Below are 20,015 nucleotides of genomic sequence, written 5' to 3' on the forward strand. Positions count from 1 at the left end.
CTTTGGTTTCCTAGAGAAAAGCCTGGAGATTAATGGGCTAGACTCTCCTCTATAGTCTTTGTTGAGACTCCAGTATTACCTCCAACTTTCTGTAGGATTTGGGATATGTTACTCAGTTTATTTAATATTCAGTTACTCACAAAAGAGAAAAGCAGTCCCTAGTGATCAGTAGCTGACCTGGCAATGTCACCTAAACCCTGGCAATCCTGGGTGTTTGCCTGTCCCTTGCAGCTAGGTTGTGCCATTGTTCTATTGAATATAAATAATAGTAATAATAATAATAATAATAATAATAATAGAACAGTGACAGAAGGAAAAAACCACTGTGTGATCATGAAAGAACAAGACAAAATGAAGACCACATTGTAATCATGTCTGGACACTTACACAAAAAAGTGGTTATTCAAACACTCAAACATGATCAAGTGTCCACCTGTCCTTGGTATCATCAGTGACTGTTGTTTCTTTGTCAACCATTGCTTTAACCTATGCTTCATTTTTCCTCCTCTTACATAAGATTAAGATAACCAGTCATAGAATTGCCAACACGTCCTGAAAGTATCAATTCCAAATTCAAGCACAGTTTTCCAGAACCCTCTGTAAATCATTTAAACCAAGCCCCAATTCTCTAACTCTTTCCTACCCTTGTACTGAGACATCCCCTATGTACATATTCTTTCTTGTTGTAAAGAGTCAATAGAAGTGGGAAGAACATCTGGGGTCATGAATTCAAGACCAGCCTGGACAACATAATGAGATCACACCTGTAAAAAAATAAAAATAAAAATTAGCCAAACGTGGTGGCAGGCAACTGTAGTCCCAGCTATTCAAGAGGCTGAGGTGGGAGGATTGTTTGAGCCCAGGAGTTGGAGGCTGTAATGAGTTATGATCACACAGCTGCACACCAGAGTGGGCAACACAGCAAGATCCTATCTGTAATGAATAATAATAATAATAGAAATACATAAGAGTCAATAAGCCCAACTTAATTCAAGAAGAGGGGGCCTCTGGTGGTATTTGTTTAAAGAAAATCAAGATAATATTATGATCTCATAGGATTTTTGTAAGAGGGAGATGGGATAACAAATGTTATTTCTGACAATGTGGTTGGTTGTTACAAAGTGAGTGACAAGCATGATATTATAATTATTATATCAGTATATGGATAAATATATTAGCAAAGTTAGCATCCCTGAGTGAAACCAACACTGTTCTAGGGTCAATGAAAAATTTCTCTGGCTCTATAAAGTAAAACAGTTTTCATAGACTATTGCAAACTCCCCAACTGTTAAACAATTTGCTGAGTATCTCACTCAGTTTTTTTCTGACAGTCAAAGTTTTTCTCAAGTGTTGACATTTAATTGAATAAAAATATGTGACCCTCTCCATAGCCCTGCGGATATGAGTTAAAGTTACTGAAAATACTATATTATCAGGAACACTAAGCAACACCAGACAGCTCTTGCATTTTCCGGGATTCTCTTCTGTAGAGAGGCAAAATGCTCCACTAATTAGAAAAGTGAGGCAGAAGCCCTAACATTAAATAATTTTTTACTTAAGAAGTCTAGGCCAATATCAACCACTGAGGCAACAAGTCTTAATGGCAGGTACCTCTGGAGAAAAACCAATGGGATTCCAATGATATCCCAAAAGATCACCACCAGGTTATCAAAAAGAAAGACTGTAACCTTAGCTTTACTGTTTGACAAATGGAAAAAAAAATAGCGTCTCTTTTTATTGCTTTTGTGAATTGAATTGGACATTGCGTGTAAATATCTTGACCAGGACTGGAAAACAGAGTGAAAGTCATTATTGTTATTTTTGTAATTACTCATGATATTAGTATAATTATAAAATATCTTGGGTCTTTAATTTTCCTAGTTAGTTTGAACTGTACTCCACAATACTAAAGAAAAAAGAAAATATAAAAACCTTTCTCCTAAAGTTTCATAAATAATTTTACCATATGCCAAGCAAGCAAAAGCCACCACAAAAAGGCCAGTCTGTCATCTATGCAATACATATTATATTATTAGCAAGTATCAATATGAAATATAATTAAAATATTTAAGCCTAGAGAAAACCCTAGTTACCACAGCAAGAATGGTGCTATAGTTATGGATGTGTAGAAGGTTTTTACTTCTTTAACCTTTTGGCAATGTATTTATGTATTTTTATTTTTATTTTTTTTTAGAGACAGGATCTTTCTGTCTTTTAACCTTATTGCAATTCATTGGACTCTTTCCCTTTAAAAAGTTATTAATAGAAATATACTCTTTTGGAAATGCTGTTTTTTGCCATTTATTTACTTATTTATTATCAATATAATACATTTGAACATATTTGAGAGGCAAATGTAATATGTTCACCCCTGTAAACAATGTGTAATGATCCAATCAGAGTAACTGGGATATTCATCATCTCAAATATTTATTTTTTCTTTGGGTTGGGAACATTCCAATTCTTCTCTTCCAGCTATTTTGAAATATACATTTCCCTACCACATTATCCAATCATATAATTTATTCCTTCTATCTAACTGCATTTTGTACCCCTAAACCATTGTCTTTTCTCACTAAGTAAATTAGTGTGTCCTATACAGTAAATCATATTAACAGGAGGATAGCTTTGTTTTGTGTGTTTTAATTTCATTCTCCTCTATGTAACCAAACATCTCTAAGACATCATCTGCTTTTGGCTAATGGAACAGTAAAAAAAATTTGTTTTATATTGTTTCTTCCTGATGATACCTTATTCTCTTTAGGTCAGGTGGACTTCTCAATTCTAATACCAAAGATCAAGTCCACTTTGGAAAATGGTTGGGTAGTTACTAACCAAAGATATCCATGCCCCTTCACAGACATTCTGCAAATTTATGTGACTCATCTGACATGTGAATTCTGTCTCAAAACCTACCATTTGAAAACTGGAACACATAGGGCATTTATCAGATTGTGAGTGCTGACTCAGATAATATTTATAGACACATACAAGGATGTTTGATCTTCAGAAATCTCCTGCCACAGCTTGCTATGATTTTATCTGGAAGATGATTTCCCAAGGAATCCCCTTATTTCTGAGTAAGAAAATATTGTAGACCATGCTTTTTCTCCCCAGAAAGATTTCTGTGTGCCATGGATATTAGTCCATTCTCATGTTGCTAATAAAGACATACCCAAGACTGGGTAATTTATAGAGAAAAAACATTTAATTAACCCACAGTTCCACAGGGCTGGAGAGGCCACTGGAAACTTAATTGTGGCAGAAGGTGAAGCAAAAATGTCCTTCTTCACATGGCAGCAGCGTGGAGAAGGGCAGAGCAAATGGGAGAAAAGCCCCTTCTGAAACGATCAGATCTCATGAAAACTCACTATGATGAGAACAGAATGAGGGTATCTGCCCCCAAGATCCAATTACCTACCACTGGGTCCCTCCCACAACATAGGGAGATTAGGGAAACTATAATTCAAGATGAGATTTGGATGCAGACACAGCCAAACCATATCTTTCAGTCCCTAGCCCCTCCCAAATCTCATGTCCTCACACTTCAAAACACAAATCATATCATACCAACAGTCCCCCAAAATCTTAACTCATTCAGTATTAACTCAAAAGTCCAAGTCCAAAGTCTCACCTGTGGCAAGACAAGTGCTTTCTGCCTATGAGCCTGTAAAATCAAAAGCAAGTTAGTTACTTCCAAACACAATGGGAGTAGAGGCATTGGCTAAAAAACACTTGTTCCAAATGTGAGAAATTCACAAAAATGAAGGGGCTACAGGCCCCATGCAGGTCTAAAATCCTGTGGGGCAGCCAAATTGTAAAGCTCTAAAATAATCTTCTTCGACTCCATGTCTCACATCCAAGTTACAATAATGCAAAAGTTGGGCTCCCATGGCTTTAGGAAGCTCCACACCTGTGGCTTTGCTGAGTACACCCTTCAACACCAGCTGCTTTCAATAGCTGGCGTTGACCCTCTGTGGCTTTTCCAGGTGCTTGGTGCAAACTGTTAGTGAATCTACCATTCTGGTGTCTGGAGTATGCCCCTCTTTTCACAGCTCCACTAGGCAGTGTCCCAGTGGAGACTCTGTATGTGGGTTCTAACCCCAAATTCCCCTTCCACCAGATACTCTAAATCATCTCTCTCAAGTTCAAAATTCCACAGATTTCTAGGGCAGGGGCAAAATGCTGCCAGTCTCTTTCCTTAAACATAGCAAGAGTCACTTTTATTCCAGTTCCCAAGAAGCTCTTCTTCTCCATCAGAGATCACCTTAGCTTGGACTTCATAGTCCGTATCACTATTAGCATTTTGGTCAACGTCATTCAACAAGTGTCTAGGAAGTTCCAAACTTTCCCATATCTTCCTTTCTGAGCCTTCCAAACTGTTACAACCTCTGCCTGTTTAACCCAGTTCCAAAGTCACTTCCACATTTTCAGGTATCTTTACACCAGCACCCCACTCTCAGAACTGATTTCCTGTATTAGTCTGTTCTCACACTGCTAATAAAGACATACTCAAGACTGGGTAATTTATGAAGTAAAAAGGTTTAATTGACTCACAGTTCAGCATGGCTGGGGAGTCCTCAGGGAATTTGCAATCATGGAAGAAGGGGAAGCAAACGTGTTTTTCAAATGGTGGTAGCAACAAAAAGTGTTGAGCAAAAGGGGGAAAAGCCCCTTATACAACTATCAGATATCATAAGAACTCACTATTTTGAGAGCAGCATGAAGGTAACCACCCACAATACTCGATTACCTCCCATTGTGTCTGTCCCATGACATGTGGGGATTATGGGAACTGCAATTCAAGATGAGATTTGAGTGGCGACACAGCCAAACCACATTACTATGCCATGTAGTACAATGCTCAGGCATGCTTAGACATACAAAAGTGTCTATGTAAACTATATAAACCAAGTCAAATGCAGTAAAAATAAAACATAGTTTGTTTAGTGTGGAATCAGTGGAAATACATGAGATTCAGTCAACATGCTTACTAAGAAATGGCATAATTTAAATTACTTCACATGATACTTAGAGGCACGTTCTTTACAGCAAAAATACTGACTTGTAAATCACTATCATATACAATTGTTGGGAGAAAATTTTTCACCTGCAAAATGAAGTGTGCTTATGAAAGTACACCTATTAATTTTAGACAGAGCTCTTCAGAAGATAAATCAGCTACTGGTTTTTTGCAAACCAGAATTCTGTGAAAAAATTAGAGAAAAACCCAAAAGAGTATACATTGATTTTATATTCTTATAGTTGAAACTTTTAAACATCGTTGTTGTTGTGTTTTAATCTCATTTAAGAACAAGTGGAAATTTGACAACATGAACACTCACTGCTAAGGGGTGTAGAATACATATAATTGGTTACCTAAGAAACTTGGAAATAATTACTAGGGACTCTGTTTATTTCCCATGTTAGCAAGGAAGCTCCCCAAAGTCAGGAAACATGCGTAATGACATCTGAGCTCCAAAGACATTCCTTAAATGAACAAAAGGAGATTTAAAATAATTAAACATTTTCAAACTTCCACAAAAATGTGCCTCTTGCATACCTAAAATAAATATAAAATTGATAGGGACAGAGGCAGGGAAATTATGGGCAGAAGAGAGTGGGTACCTGGCTCCACCCTCAAGCCAAAAAGCATGCAACCACAGCCCAAAGTGAGAACTTACATTCCTGTCTTCTTACTTGAATGTTGCCTTTTCCAAAACCACCCGTGGCCCTCCCTGCCCCTCATTTGGTGCCCATAAAAACTCTAGGCATAAACAGCAGAGGGAAATACCAGCTGGACATTAGAGACAATGGTTGGACATCAGAGAGAAGTGGCTTGACTTCAGAAGTACATTGTGATGGTGCAGCTTTGGAGAGGATTTTGACCATGAATGACTGGACTTCTAGGGAAGGTTAACTTTCTGCTCTATCCCAGCTTCCCTTCCCCCTGAGAGCAATTTTACTGGCAATAAAATCCCCCACATTTACCATTTCAATTTGTTTGTGTGACTTCATTGTTCCTGGAGGCTGGACAAGAACTTAGGTGGAATGAGTGTGGGTGTAAAAGGCTGTCACACCCACCCACCACTGAGCTGTTAACATGCTGTCTGCAGATGGCAAAGATAAATGGACACTGTAGTACTTCCTCTGGGGCTTCCAGGGTAGCAAACACCCTCTATGAGATGCTGCTGTGGGGGTGATATGGAGTTCCTTCTTCCTTACACCTAAAATTGCTGGCATCCAAAATTGCCCATCTTGGCTCCTGCACCCTCTCACATGTGCTTCCCCTCCTGTGAGGGGTGGAGCAGTGAGTCAATGGAGATTGCCCCTGCCTGCCCCGAAGTGGCCAGCAAGTTCCAGCACCTGTGCACTCCAGTTCCCACCCATGAAAGCATCAGGGACATGCCGTGTTTCACTAAGAAACTTGTAAAGAACTAGAAGGATCACTTGTTTATTTTGCACGTTGGGGTAGAATCGCCCTAAAATCAAGAAACATGTGTAATAGATTGCAACTGAACTCAAAAAAAAGTATTAAATTAGTGAAAGGAGATTTAAAATAATTAAACATTTTTGAGCTCCCACACAAACGTGCCTCTTGCATACCTAAAACAAATAGAAAATCACATTTATTAATTATGAATTTCATGTTTCTTTGTGATCCCATGTTCTCTCATTTTATAACTACATTTAAAATATAAAGACAATGGAAAAATGAAAATAAAACTTGTCCTCATACACTAGATATTTCGCAAATGGACACTCTCTTTTGACAATAGCAGAAATATCTTTTCTCATAAATGAACAGCAATATGTTAAGCGCATCATCTATTCCCAAAAATACTACAAGTCATATAGAGAAAATGAAAATGTACTGTTTCATTTGATGAATGGTGAGGCAGGAAATGAGAAGAGTAGAAAATGAACAAAGGCATGCTTTTCTTTTTCTATCACTAAACATTAAGTGATGCCAATTGGTTATTTTCCTCCTGGCACTGCATGAGTAGGGTTTTAGAAACCGGAAGCTGCTGGGTCAAATAAGGTTCTTGGCTTATGCACTCCTCACCCTGTTTCCCCCATTACCTGGAGTTTCAAGATCATTTATACAAAAAGCATGCTTTTGAATATTTGGTAACATTTTCTCCTGCTGGCAATTTGCTCTGCAGATTGTAGTGTTTCATGTTCTTGAGGATTGACAGAATATTTTTCTTTAGGCATAAATGTAGACCACTGAGAAGAGGGTCAAGATGCAGGATCAAGATGCATTGATCTGCAATCAGGATCTACGTGAGATATTATCCCATGTGCCTATCAATATTGCAATCCAGCAAGAAAATGACACTTGGTTAGATGTTGCTTGAAGTGCACTAGTTTACTTATCCTGATATCACAAGATAACTGCTTTTATCAATTATATTTTAACTTCAGATTATTCGTAAAACATAAAACAAATTAAAACAAAACAAAGAACAAAAGTGAGATAAAGCAGTGATTGGGGATCCTGTTCCAGTGCAGATCCCGGGGATTCTATTACTGGCATGATGAATGGTTAGCAGCTTTGCTGCCTTGTGGAAATAAAATGCATTCCTCAAAAAAATGGACCAATGAATACATAGCTTTGGCCTTTAAGGTCATGTCAACCAACTGTTGAAACCACAAGGGATGCATGCTATCTGAGTGCCAACTGTCATCAATATAACAAACACATTTGAGATGGGGATGTGTTCCTGAGTCGCATTTAGCTTCCTCTCAGAGAAGTGAGCCTTGACTGTCTGCATCAGAATCCTCAACACACAGCCCTGGGTGGTCTTCACTACCCAGCTGTTGGGACTCAGAAATCCATACTCCAACATATGGTGCTTGGCTGTGTTGAACTGAAGAAGAAGCCTCAATGTCTCTCATCTTCTCTCACTCCCTCTTGTCTTTCAACCCTCTGTGACCCCAAGGCACAGGAGGAAGTTTTTCTCTAATGTTGCTTATCTGATAAAGTCTGGACCCATCAAAAAAGAAAGCAAAGGGCCTTTCCCTGAGTTTCTACTACCTGAACTCATATCACAGGAAGAAAGACTGAACACCTGGACAGACGTTGGGTCAACCATTGGTTGATATGACCTTAAAGGCCCAAGCTATGTGTTTAATGGTCCATTTTTTTTTTTTTTTTTGGAGGAAAGCATTTTACTTCCACATGCAGCATAGCTGTTAACCATTCATCATTCCAGTAAGAGAATCTCTGGTATCTGCATTGGAACAGGATCCCCAATCACTGCCTTATCTCACTTTTGTTGTTTGTGGTTTGGGTAAGTGTGAAGAATACAGTAAAAGTTAGAAAAATTAGACCAAGTTTAAACATCAAACATCTTTATCATCCTAAAAACAACTTTATCTTCCCAAATTTACTTTATTTCAAACTTGTGCTATTTTACCACCTCGCTTCAGCACGGGGCTTATCTGTGGCTTTCTAACTAGAAATTATACAGCACTTAAAAAATTACCAACTGTATGTTTCCCTTCTCTTTGTTAAAAGTCATAATTTTAAGGAATTATAATAAAATGTGGAAATGAATGACATTTTGAAAAATGTCAAAAAGCAACATACGTTGGCAAGAATGGTGAGAAAAGGGTACAGTTATACACTGTTGGTGAGAAGGTAAATTAATACAACCTCTATGGAATACAGGATGGAGATTTTCCAAATAACTTAAGATAGAACTACCGTTTGGGGCCAGGCGTAGTGGCTCACCCCTGTAATCCCAGCACTTTGGGAGGCCAAGGCAAGCAGATCACAAGGTCAAGAGATCGAGACAATCCTGGCCAACATGGTGAAACCCCGTTCCTACTAAAAATACAAAAATTAGCTGGGGGTGGTGGTGCAGGTCTGTAATCCCAGCTACTCAGGAGGCTGAGGCAGAAGAATCACTTGAACCTGGGAAATGAAATTTATAGTGAGTCAATATCATGCCACTGCACTCCAGCCTAGTGACAGAGTCAGACTCTGTCTCAAAAAAAAAAAAACAAGAACTATACACACACACACACACACACACACACACACTCACACACATAATTTGGTTCAGCAATCCCAGTAGTGGGTTTCTGCCCAAAGGAAAAGAAATTGTTCTATTAAAAAGAGACCTGTACTGATATGTTTATCACTGCACTATTCACAATAGTAAAGTCATGAAATCAACTTAAGTGTCCGTAACAAATGACTAGATAACTGGATACATAAATTATATATACCGTAGTTTATATATCCATGGAATACAACTCAGTAGTCAGTCATAAAAAAGAATGAAATTACGTGTTTTGCAGGGACATGGATAAAACTGGGTGGAACTCAGTATCATGAGTAAAATAACTCAGAAAGTTCAATACTGCATATTCTCATTTATAAGTGGGAGCTAAACAACAGGTACACATTAACATACAGAGTGGAATAATAGACACTGGAGGCTATGAAATATGAGGACATGGAAGGAGAATGAATGATGAAATAATACCTACTGGATACAGGTTCCACTATTCAGGTGACGGGGGTACAATATAAGCCCAGAGATCACCACTATGAATAAACCCATGTAACAAAACTGAATTTCTAACATCCATAATTTCATGAACTTTTTTTTTAGATGGAGTCTCATTCTGACACCTAGGTCAGAGTGTAGTAGCATGATCTTGGCTCACTGCAACCTTTGCCTTCTGGCTTCAAGTGATTCTCCTGCCTCAGCCTCCCAAGTATCTGGGACTACAGGTGTGCGCCACCATGCTTGGCTAATTTTTGTAATTTTAGTAGACATGGGGCTTTACCATATTGGCCAGGCTGGTCTCAAATTCTTGACATCCTGATCCACCTGCCTAGGGCTTCCAAAGTGCTGGGATTACAGGCATAAGCCACCGTGCCCAGCCCATAAACATTTTTTTTAATGAAAAATAAAAGGTAAATACAAGCATGTTTTCTTAAAACATATTATTATTTTGTTCTTAAAATAATTTTATTTCTTAAAACATGTATTTTGTCAGCAAGTATATACATTTGCTAACAAAACAGTGGATGCAAATACAAAATATAGCTTGTAGCTGTGAGCCCAGGCCCTGCAAGTGGCATACTTACAACACTTAAGTTCTCACCATATGCGCAATGAAATGGATGGAAACTGGATACGTATAAAATTTTCTCCTTTCTACAGTTTCTTAAAGTAAAGTGTTTCCCTGGTCAAAGTCAACTCAAGTTTGCTGTGAGATCAAATGGACACCCTGGGGTTGTGAATAGTCAAATTAAATCCTAAGCTAAAGTGCCTCTGAAAGTAACACATAAGGAAGAAGGAGACCTGAGAACAGTTTAGTTTAGTCTTCCCTTTTGGGATGCTGTGAGGTACAGTGACATGTTTTATTTGATTGTTGTTTAGTTTGTTTATATGCTCTTTTGAGGACATGGATGAACACTAATTTCTTTCCTACCCTTTTAAAGAGATCATCCTAGTGAAGTACATGACAACTTCAGACTGTATTCTTCTTCTATTTAAGATGAAATTCACATAACATAATGTGAACCATTTTAAAGTGTACTGTTCTGTTTGATGCCATTCAGTAATTCACATTTTTATGAATCTATCTCTAGAACTCTTTCTTCTTCACAAATGGAAACTCTGTAACCATGACATGCTAATTCCCTATGGTTCTCATCCCAGAACCAGCAACCACTAGTCTACTTTCTTTCTGTATGAATTGAACCCAAATGTCCATCAAATGAAAAATAGATATATAATAGAATGTGGTCTATCATAAAATGGAACAGTATCCAGCCATAAACCAGTATGCGGTACTGACTGATACATGCTACAATGTGGATGAATCTTGAAAACCTTGTAAACATTTTGCTACGAGAAATAAATGAGATATAGAGAGTATAATTTCACTTCCAAGAAATATAAGAGTATGTGAATACACACAGATGTGTTTTTAAAAGTAACGTGAGTTTCTACCACTCAAAAATTACCATGTCCATTGCAATATTGCTGGATATGAGATACTGAACACGACCTAACATGGTAATGATTACAATGAGTCAATTAAATCACAGATATCATAATGATTTCTTTTGTTGTGATACAATATAGATAATATGAAATTTTATCATTTTAGCTATTTTTTGGTGTATAATTGAGTGGCCTTAAGAATAGTCACATTATTGTCCAACTGCCCCCACCATCCATCTCCAAATGATTTTATACCTTTCAAAATTGAAATTCTATCCATTAGAAAATAATTTTCCATTTTGTCTCCCAGCCCCACACAACCACCATACAACTTTTTGTCTCTATGAATTTGACAACTCTAGGAGGAACCCCATATTGGTAAAATAATACAGCATTTGTCCTTTTGTGACTAGCTTATAGCTTATTTCTCTTAGAATGATGTATTCAAGGTTTATTTATATTGTAGCATGTATCAGAATTTCCTTCCTTTTTACAGATGAATAACATTCCATTTCAGTAGTGTATGTGTTTGTATTTGTGCACACACACATACATATATACATATACATCAATTTTTGTCCATTCATCCATCACTTGGCAGTGGCTATTTCAAAAGTTCACCTGTTAGCTATTGAGAAAACATGGCTAAGAATTTGGGAATACAAATATCTTTTGGAATACCTGCTTTCAACTCTTTTGAGTATATACCCGGAGGTAGAATTGTTGGATCACATATGGTAGTTCCATGTTTACTTTTTTGAGGAACAGCCAAAGAGTTTTCCACAATGACTGTACCATTTTACATTCCCACCAGCAATGTGAAAGAGTTCCAGTTCCTCCACATCTCCATCACAACTTCTTATTTTACGTTTACTTTATTAACAGCCATCCTAATGGATATGATGCCAATGATCCAAGAACACAATTTATTTTGCATTACTGAGAATGTCAACAATTAAGACTTTCGATGTACTGGTCCAAGCTCCAAACACTCAACAATGAACCAAACAACAACAATTAATGCCCTTAAAGAGCTGACCTTCTGGTGTGTGGGTACTGATTGGAAACAAAGCAACTGATTTGCACTATGATTGTGGCCAAGATGGATTGAGTCATAGATTTGACTGGAAATTGGATCCACTTCTGCCACTGTCAAGTTTTGTGACCCTGACCACAAGCCTTCATTTCTTCATTTGTCAAATGAGATTGGTTGTATAGGCCCATGGGAACATGTATGAAGATATAAACCACTTTCACCACACCAGGGGCCCCTATTTCAGCCAGATCCAAGAGAATCTGCTCTCTGTTCACAGAATGAACACATCTAAATAATAACTCTCTGTTTGGCATTTTTCTTCTGTTTTGTCTCTCCTGCATTTTCTTTTTAGGTTCTATGGTGATTTGAACTTGAGACTCAGTTTCAAAAGCATTCCATGTCCAGTTATACCCATGCAATGATGAATCACAAAGTGAAGCAAGTGGGATATATTGCTAACCATGAATAAGAGGTTGGAATGTCATGTTCTGATTAATAGCAGTCAATTAGGTCTAATTTCTGGTGGGAGTGCAGGTAAATATTATCTTGCCTATAACTTGCAGGTGAGTGACTACAAAAAATCACATTTATCTAGCAACCTTTAGTACCATTGTCTTGACTGCTGAGATCAGGAAATATCTTTCTGCTGCCTAGTTAGTGTTGCTGTCAGTAATTCAGGGGTGGGATTAAGGGTGCTTCCTAACTGTAGACCCCTCTATTTAGACCTCCTGAATCTGTTCTATGAAACTCATACTTAAAATTGTATGCCCTAGCTCAATCAGCCTCCAAGACACTAACATAGAACCTTCCCTCTGTTATAATTGATGAATGGGTCAGTAAGTTAATGATGCTACTACCTACTGCATTAAGTATTTGAATTATAGTTTTTGGACAATACGGATATCTCAAATTTCTTTTTCTTTCTTTCTTTCTTTTCTTTTTTGGGAAACACAGTCTTGCTCTGTAGCCCAGTGTGGAGTGAGGTGGTCACTGCACACTCCAACTCCCAGGCTCCACTGATTCATGCATCTCAGCCTCCCAGGTAGCTGGGATTACAGGTGTGTGACACCATGCCCAGCTAATTTTTGTATTCTTAGCAGAGATGGAGTTTTGTCATATTGTCTAGGCTGGTCTCAAACTCCTGGCCTCAAGTGGTCCTCCTGCCTTAGCCTCCCAATGTGCTAAGATAACAGATATGAGCCACTGCATCCAGCCTCAAATATCTTTTTCTACATCAATTTAGGGATTACCCATTTTGAATAGCAATAATATCTGTTTCCCAAAGAACAAAAGGAAAGTTTCCAAATTTGAACTTCAAATGAATAAGCTCTGGAAAAATTATAAAAGGCAAGCACTATGAACTTCCTATCATTGGTATCTTCAAAAGTTAGCATAAACAAAAATTCCAGTGTAAATTAAAGGAAGAGTAAATGGGAATCAGTAATAATATACTATTTGTACTCTTCCATCTATATATTGAAGTGTTTAATAATCTATTAATCTATACTTGCACCAGAACTATTATCCCCAATAAAAAGTATCTCAGAGTTAAGAAACTTTCTGAAATAGGATAATAAAAAAAGAAAGAAATTTTGGTACTATAAAAACCTTCTGTTAACGTTACCCACAACACTCTTCATACTTAAGCTGGCCAACCTGTGGCAAATGAGAGCATTCATGCTGGCTAAAAGTAAAGCATATTTATTTGCATTCAAAAGATGAATCTCTACCAATATCCAACATCTCAAATTCAGAAATACATATATCTTTGTCTCTGTAGTAGGAATCACTGGCATAATCCTAGGAAATTTTTAAAAGTCTGAAGAACTTCTCTATAATGGCATTTTTCTGTTCACTGACTTAACAGTCTGCTGGAGATGCATCTGATGGTATCATTTGAAAGAAAAGTATCTCTCCTGCTGATCAGTGAACTAAGATCTTATGGGGTTTAGGTATCGTTTTTATACACCTAGGTCCTGTAATCCATGGCCTAAAGTTGGATCTTACCAGAATATAGGTCCTAACACCAGTAAGGTTCAAGCCAGCATCTGTGAATCAGACACCATTAACACCACCTTCTCTAAAACACCCAACTTGTTTGCATGTTACATAATCATTATTCACCTGTCTTTAAAACCAGAAAAGGATGTTACATAATCTCTTCATGGTACTATGGGGTGGGGAAAGAGTAAAAATAAAAAATAACACCATCTCACAAATCTTGGGTTCTGGCAAATCAGATATGTTCTAAAGAGAAGGCTATGACACAGTTGATTTTAAGAAAAAAAAATTAGGCATTACAAGGCCATTCATTTCATTAAAAGTCCATGAGTCACGTTAAAATGGGAGTTATGTTTGAATAAGTCCCTTTTTTAAAACTTGCATTAATCTTTGATATTAATTTTTAGGAACCTCCATTTTCAGATGGCACATGCCCAAATTGCAATTCCAAGGTAGAACATTAGTGAGCATTTGTAATTGGAATTAGTAATAGAGGGAAAAGGTAGAAATAATACAGCAAGGTAAAGGTTTTGTTTGATATTTATAACCCTGTAATTTAAGAAGAAAATGTGAAATATAGCTCTGTGTATTGGCCCATGGGAAAGGTGCTTTTTGCACAAGTTTTGTGACAAATGGGGAAAAACACTTTTACTCCTTGTCAAACTGATGGAGAAGTTTTAAAGGCTCAGGGAATAAACTTTTAGATACTGCATGACTATATTATTTGAATACAAAGGGAAGAAGAATTCCAGACTGTCCTCAGATCATCTTACCAGAGTGGCCTAGTAAGTAGAAAGCAAGGTGGAATTCTGAACACAGTGGTTGTGCACACATATGGAATGGAAGCATCTGAAAGCACCTATATTCACACATAAATATTGCAATAATCATGGATTGGGTGGAGTGGGTTGAGCAATATCCTCCAAAAATATATTTCCACCTGGAAACTATGAATGTGATCTATTTGAAGACAGGGTCTTTGCAGATGTAATTAGTTAAGGGTCTTCAGATATAATTATCCTGAATTTAGGATAAACCCTAAATCCAATGACTGGTATCCTTACAAGGAAAGGAGGCCTGGCAAGGTCGCCAACACCTGTAATCCTAGTACTTTGGGTGGCCGACAGGGGTGGATTACCTGAGGTCAGGAATTCGAAACCAGCCTGGCCACCATGGTGAAACCCCATGACTACTAAAAAAATATAAAAGTTAGCTGGGCATGGTGGTGGGTGCCTGTAATCCCAGCTACTCAGGAGGCTGAGGCCAGAGAATTGCTTGAACCTGGGAGGCAGAGGTTGCAGTGAGCCAAGATCATGTCACTGCACTCCAGCCTGGGTGACAGAGATTCTGTCCCCCTACCTCCCCCCAAAAAAAGAGAAGAGAAAAGAAAGGAAAAGAAAAGGAGATGACACATAAAATACAGGGACGACAGTGTTGTGAAGATAGAAACAAACACCAGGGCCACCAGAAGCTGAAAAGGCAAGAAAGAATCTTGTTCTGGAGCTACCCAGGGAAAGACAGCCCTGCCAACACCTTTGTTTTGAACATCTGGTTTCCCAAATTATGAGAAAGTAAATTCCTCTTGTTTAAAGAGAACATTTGTCATGATTTGTTATGAAAAAAAAAAAAACTAATACATGAAGATTACAGGAATATTTAGAAAACACACCAGCCAGTTGCAAAATTCAGCACACCTCTTAGAAACCCATGGTTTATGGTCTCTTCATAATGAGTGATTTTAAATGTCCATGAAAGATCTAAAGAAAAAAAATTATACTGTAAAGCTCTAATGTTTTGCTTTTATAACTCTGACAGTCTGTTAAAAATATAAAGACATGCAGATTTTCTTAAACTGTAGGTTTCAATTCAAGATCAAATGCATGCAACAAATATAACTTCATTCAAGCTAACCTACATGTAGTGAATTGAATAATTTGTTAAAATTTTATTTTCTAAATCATTTTAATGGATTTTTACCCAAAAAAACAAATGTTTTTACAGAGATCTAGGAATATTATTCACGAACTAACCAACAGCAGGAAAGGTCATCTAAGAAGGTATTAAAACCTTTACCCTGAAGTTGTAACTTAATTTTCCAACCCACAATTAGAAGACAATGAATGAAACATCTAAACAAGGAGGAGCTAAACTTGAATTTCCATGTACTTGGCCTTTAATTGTAGATTATCAAATGAAAAAAAAAGTCAACTAACAGAACCTAAACAGCAGATCTTCCAAAGCCTCAACATAATCAGTTAGGGAACTGGATAAAATCTTTTCCTCCATACAATATACTAATTCATATAGTAACACAATCAGACTAGAAAGCTAAGATCTATGGCCATTACTAATTATCATATCACCAAATATGTGCTCATTATACACACTTATGTAGATAAATACACATTCATATAATTCCAATGAAGAAACATGCTTTAAATAAAATTTCATTTATTCTTGATGAACTTGAAGTGGCCATTTTTTTGAGAAGGGATTCAACTTCCACAAGAAAAAAATTTTTGTATCAGAAGCGAAAGGAAAAGAATGATAATAAAACAATAAAATGGTCATGTTGCATGAAGGTAATAAAAGGAAAAAACATACCTGATAACATAAAGTAAATACCATAAAGTGGAATTAACCAGGAACTGTAATAACAGGATTCAAATCCATGAGTCCCATCAAAATAAGAAGTGGAACTTTCATGTTTCCTCTTGCTAAGTCATTCACATGATGAAATCACTTACCTAGTATTCCCAGACGGTAGTTAATGGTGATAACGATGACGTTCCCATAGCTGGCCAAAATGCTGCCATCAATCATGTTACCGGTTCCCTCCATGTAAGATCCCCCATGGATATAGACCATAACTGGCTTCTTACTGTTCTGTTCATGAATATCTGGAAAAAAAAGCCAAGTAAGGAAACGCAGTAAAGAATCTTACTGACTCACTCACTGATGCTAAATTAAGAACAAAGGAGATTCACTGATTTCCTTATTTTGACTTGAAGTAAGCAAATTAATTTTTATGGATGATATGACACTTGATAAGAGTTTCTAAGTAACATGACTAATGCTATTACTTTTTCTGTTTCTGGAAATGCTATTTTGAGAAGCATCTGGATGTTTGGGATACTTTACTCATTTAAGCTTCTGTATATATCCAAAGCACTAAAAGAAAAGCTTTTAGGTAAAGTACATATTTTCTAAATTTTGCTGAAACCATAAAACTTGATTTAAATTGAAGAAGCACCTGAAAAAATATATTTAATCATCTAGTTAAATGTAAAATCAGCTTCAAAATTATACTTGATTTTAACTTAGCTGCATCTTAATTCACAAGTAACTGTACAGATTCATCTTCAATTTAACAATAAAAACTTAAAAATAGTAGTGAAACTATCAATGATTGATAAGGGACAGATAAGGACAAGAAAGGAAAAGCTATAGTTAAAAATTATTAACAGAACAAAAATGGGGGAAAAAAGGAAAGATGCCCAAGCAAATGTCTTCGTTCCAGTGATTACAGTATCATCATCATCCTAATATATTCAAGTGACAAAAATTAAAGAGATGTAATAAAAAATGGTAAAAGAATACAAATTATTTAAATGCTTTATATTTTCACAGGGACTAAACTCCCATGGTGACTTGCAACCAATGATTCCTCTTCATAATTTACTTTATTATTTAAATTAGCAATGATATAAAAATAGCGATTTGTAATGATAGAAAGTTAGAGACTATCTGCGGAGCCTGCTCTCTAAAAACTTGTGATTAAACGATGTGTTTATAACATTAATCTGACATTAGGGCTGCATTTAATCTTCAGAAAACTGACCTCCCCTATAAACATTTCTAGGTACAGGTGTGTGTGTGTGTGTGTGTGTGTGTGTGTGTGTGTGTGTATACAAATAATTTAAATATCTTTGTTACTAAAAGAAAAATCCAAGTATCCATGCATATTTATTTTCACTTTTTTCTTTAATAAAGATTTTTTCCCCTCATAATTCACAGGGACACTTGAAATATGAGAAAGGAATTCTGAGGATATGAATTACCATCGTTTGGATGGTGGCTCCAACTTGAATGAATTATGATCACAATTTTACAGGGTGCATACAGATGACATGACATACCCAATGGTCACAGTAAAGCACACAAAAGAATGTCAAGTTACCCAAGTATTTATTTGCAGATATTTAATCCACGGCAGAAAAGTGTCTTTTATTTTCTCATATAAAATTCATATATAAAGTAAAAATCTTCATTCATCACTTATTCATCATACTCTATGGGAAATGTCCTCTGCTATATGAATAAGAAATGGCTTTTCTCATGTTCCACTTATTCTTCCCGGTTCCTAATTTCCTGTTTTTGGCCTCATTTCTTTTACCACTACCAGCTGTTGGCTAGTAAATTGTGGTAAAAATAATAAGTAGAGATTTTGAAGGGCTGCTTTAAAGTGCTCCCTTTGAAAATATGGGAAATTAACATCTCTTACCTTTCATAAAACATACAACAAGATTCTCTTGAACTTGTGGAGTGATACCAGTTGTTACATTAAAGCAAATTCAAAAAATCACAGCTTATTAATATTAAGAGAAAATTAGATGGCATTTTCATGGTAATAAACATTCACTGGGAATAATATGAAAACAGATCTTAATTATCAAAAGGAAGTATGTGACAGGACACCAAAGAGGATACAAATTAGAGCAGTATAAGGTATGAGAGAACAAAAGTTTATTTCATTTTTATGTATTTGCTCAATACTGATAAAATGTCAGGCATTTAGAAGCCCTTATCAAAGAAGGGGTACCTGAACTTCTACCACCATCAGAATCGAGACCTCTTAGAGAGCTACTTGAGGCAGTGACAACCCTATGTGCTCAGTAATAATCAAAATGTTAAGGGAAGACCAGGCATGAAAAGAGTGTTGGCATGACTTCTTTTCTTGGAGAACAGTTGATTTATGAAGATAAGCAAGGAGGGGAGCAACTACAAGAACTGGTCAAAAGACACTTTCAAGAAAATGGGGCTTGACCAGCAAGGATAATGCAACACTCACTTTTGGGCTTGGCCTTTCAGACAGAGACCCAAAGGTCCAGCCAAGGCCTTATTGTTTATGAAAAATAAATAGAATTCCATACATTTTGCTACCCAGATGGGAAAAAATGTGCAGTTAGCTAATCATATAGAGCCTTACCAATGAGGAACGGCTTGAGTACTTTCTTGTTGTTTCTTCTCTTTTAAAAAAAACAAGAACAAAAACAAAAACAAATTTCTTTTACACAAAGGGGATAAAAATAGTGTGTATATTTTCTGCATGACTGCTCAGACCTTCCACCTTTATGAAAAATATTTCCACTGCTGGTAGATAATCTATAGAGCAATTTTGTCACCTTAAAAATAAACTTCACAGCAATAAAACATTTAAAGGAGAAACATGTTTTCAAAGAACGGTGGTGTGAAAACAAAGATGCACATAGCTAGCTTTTTGTCCTTTTTCAGTTCTGAGCTACTTCTTATTTTTTTCTTTAAATGTTGTAAAAGGCAGTACTGAAAGAATCAGGGCTTGTTAACAACAGCGTCTTGTTAAAATGCTTTTTGATGTACTTCACTGTAAGCAGATTATTGGATGACTATGTTGGAATCAATATGTTTGTAAAGAATGCCAAACCAAACAAACAAAATTGAAACTTCAGTCCTATGAAAAAATTATTCTAAGGTGCTGCAAAGTTTTACAGTTTGCAAAACTAATTAGGAAGACTGAAGCTCCAAAGGAGTATATTAACTTACAAAATAACATTTGGAAGGGATAAAAGAGACTATACATGCATTCTTTAAAATTCTATTTTTTCTCTTGTGACAAAGCCAAAAAAAGAAAAAAAAAGGTGGGCTTCTCTGTAAGTAGTATTTCATTACTATTTTCATGTACAGAAACAATGTTTATACTTCACACAGTGATTTGTTTCCAGTACATGGTAACTGGGGTTAAA

General features: G+C 36.5%; 1 protein-coding gene across 11 annotated transcripts in view; it reads right to left on the minus strand.

Annotated features, from left to right (window-relative positions):
* The window catches only part of LOC100994646 (neuroligin-4, Y-linked), a 293,763-nt gene that overhangs the window by 103,309 nt on the left and 170,439 nt on the right, over positions 1-20,015 (minus strand). For all 11 annotated transcript variants that reach the window (XM_055106975.2, XM_055106978.2, XM_057301221.2 and 8 more), the window contains one exon: positions 16,761-16,913. In XM_055106975.2, coding sequence (XP_054962950.1) covers positions 16,761-16,913 — 153 coding nt within the window. The remainder of the gene's footprint in view (positions 1-16,760; positions 16,914-20,015) is intronic.

The sequence above is a fragment of the Pan paniscus genome, chromosome Y (genome assembly GCF_029289425.2).
Source record: "Pan paniscus chromosome Y, NHGRI_mPanPan1-v2.0_pri, whole genome shotgun sequence".
Classification (NCBI taxonomy): Eukaryota; Metazoa; Chordata; class Mammalia; order Primates; family Hominidae; genus Pan; species Pan paniscus.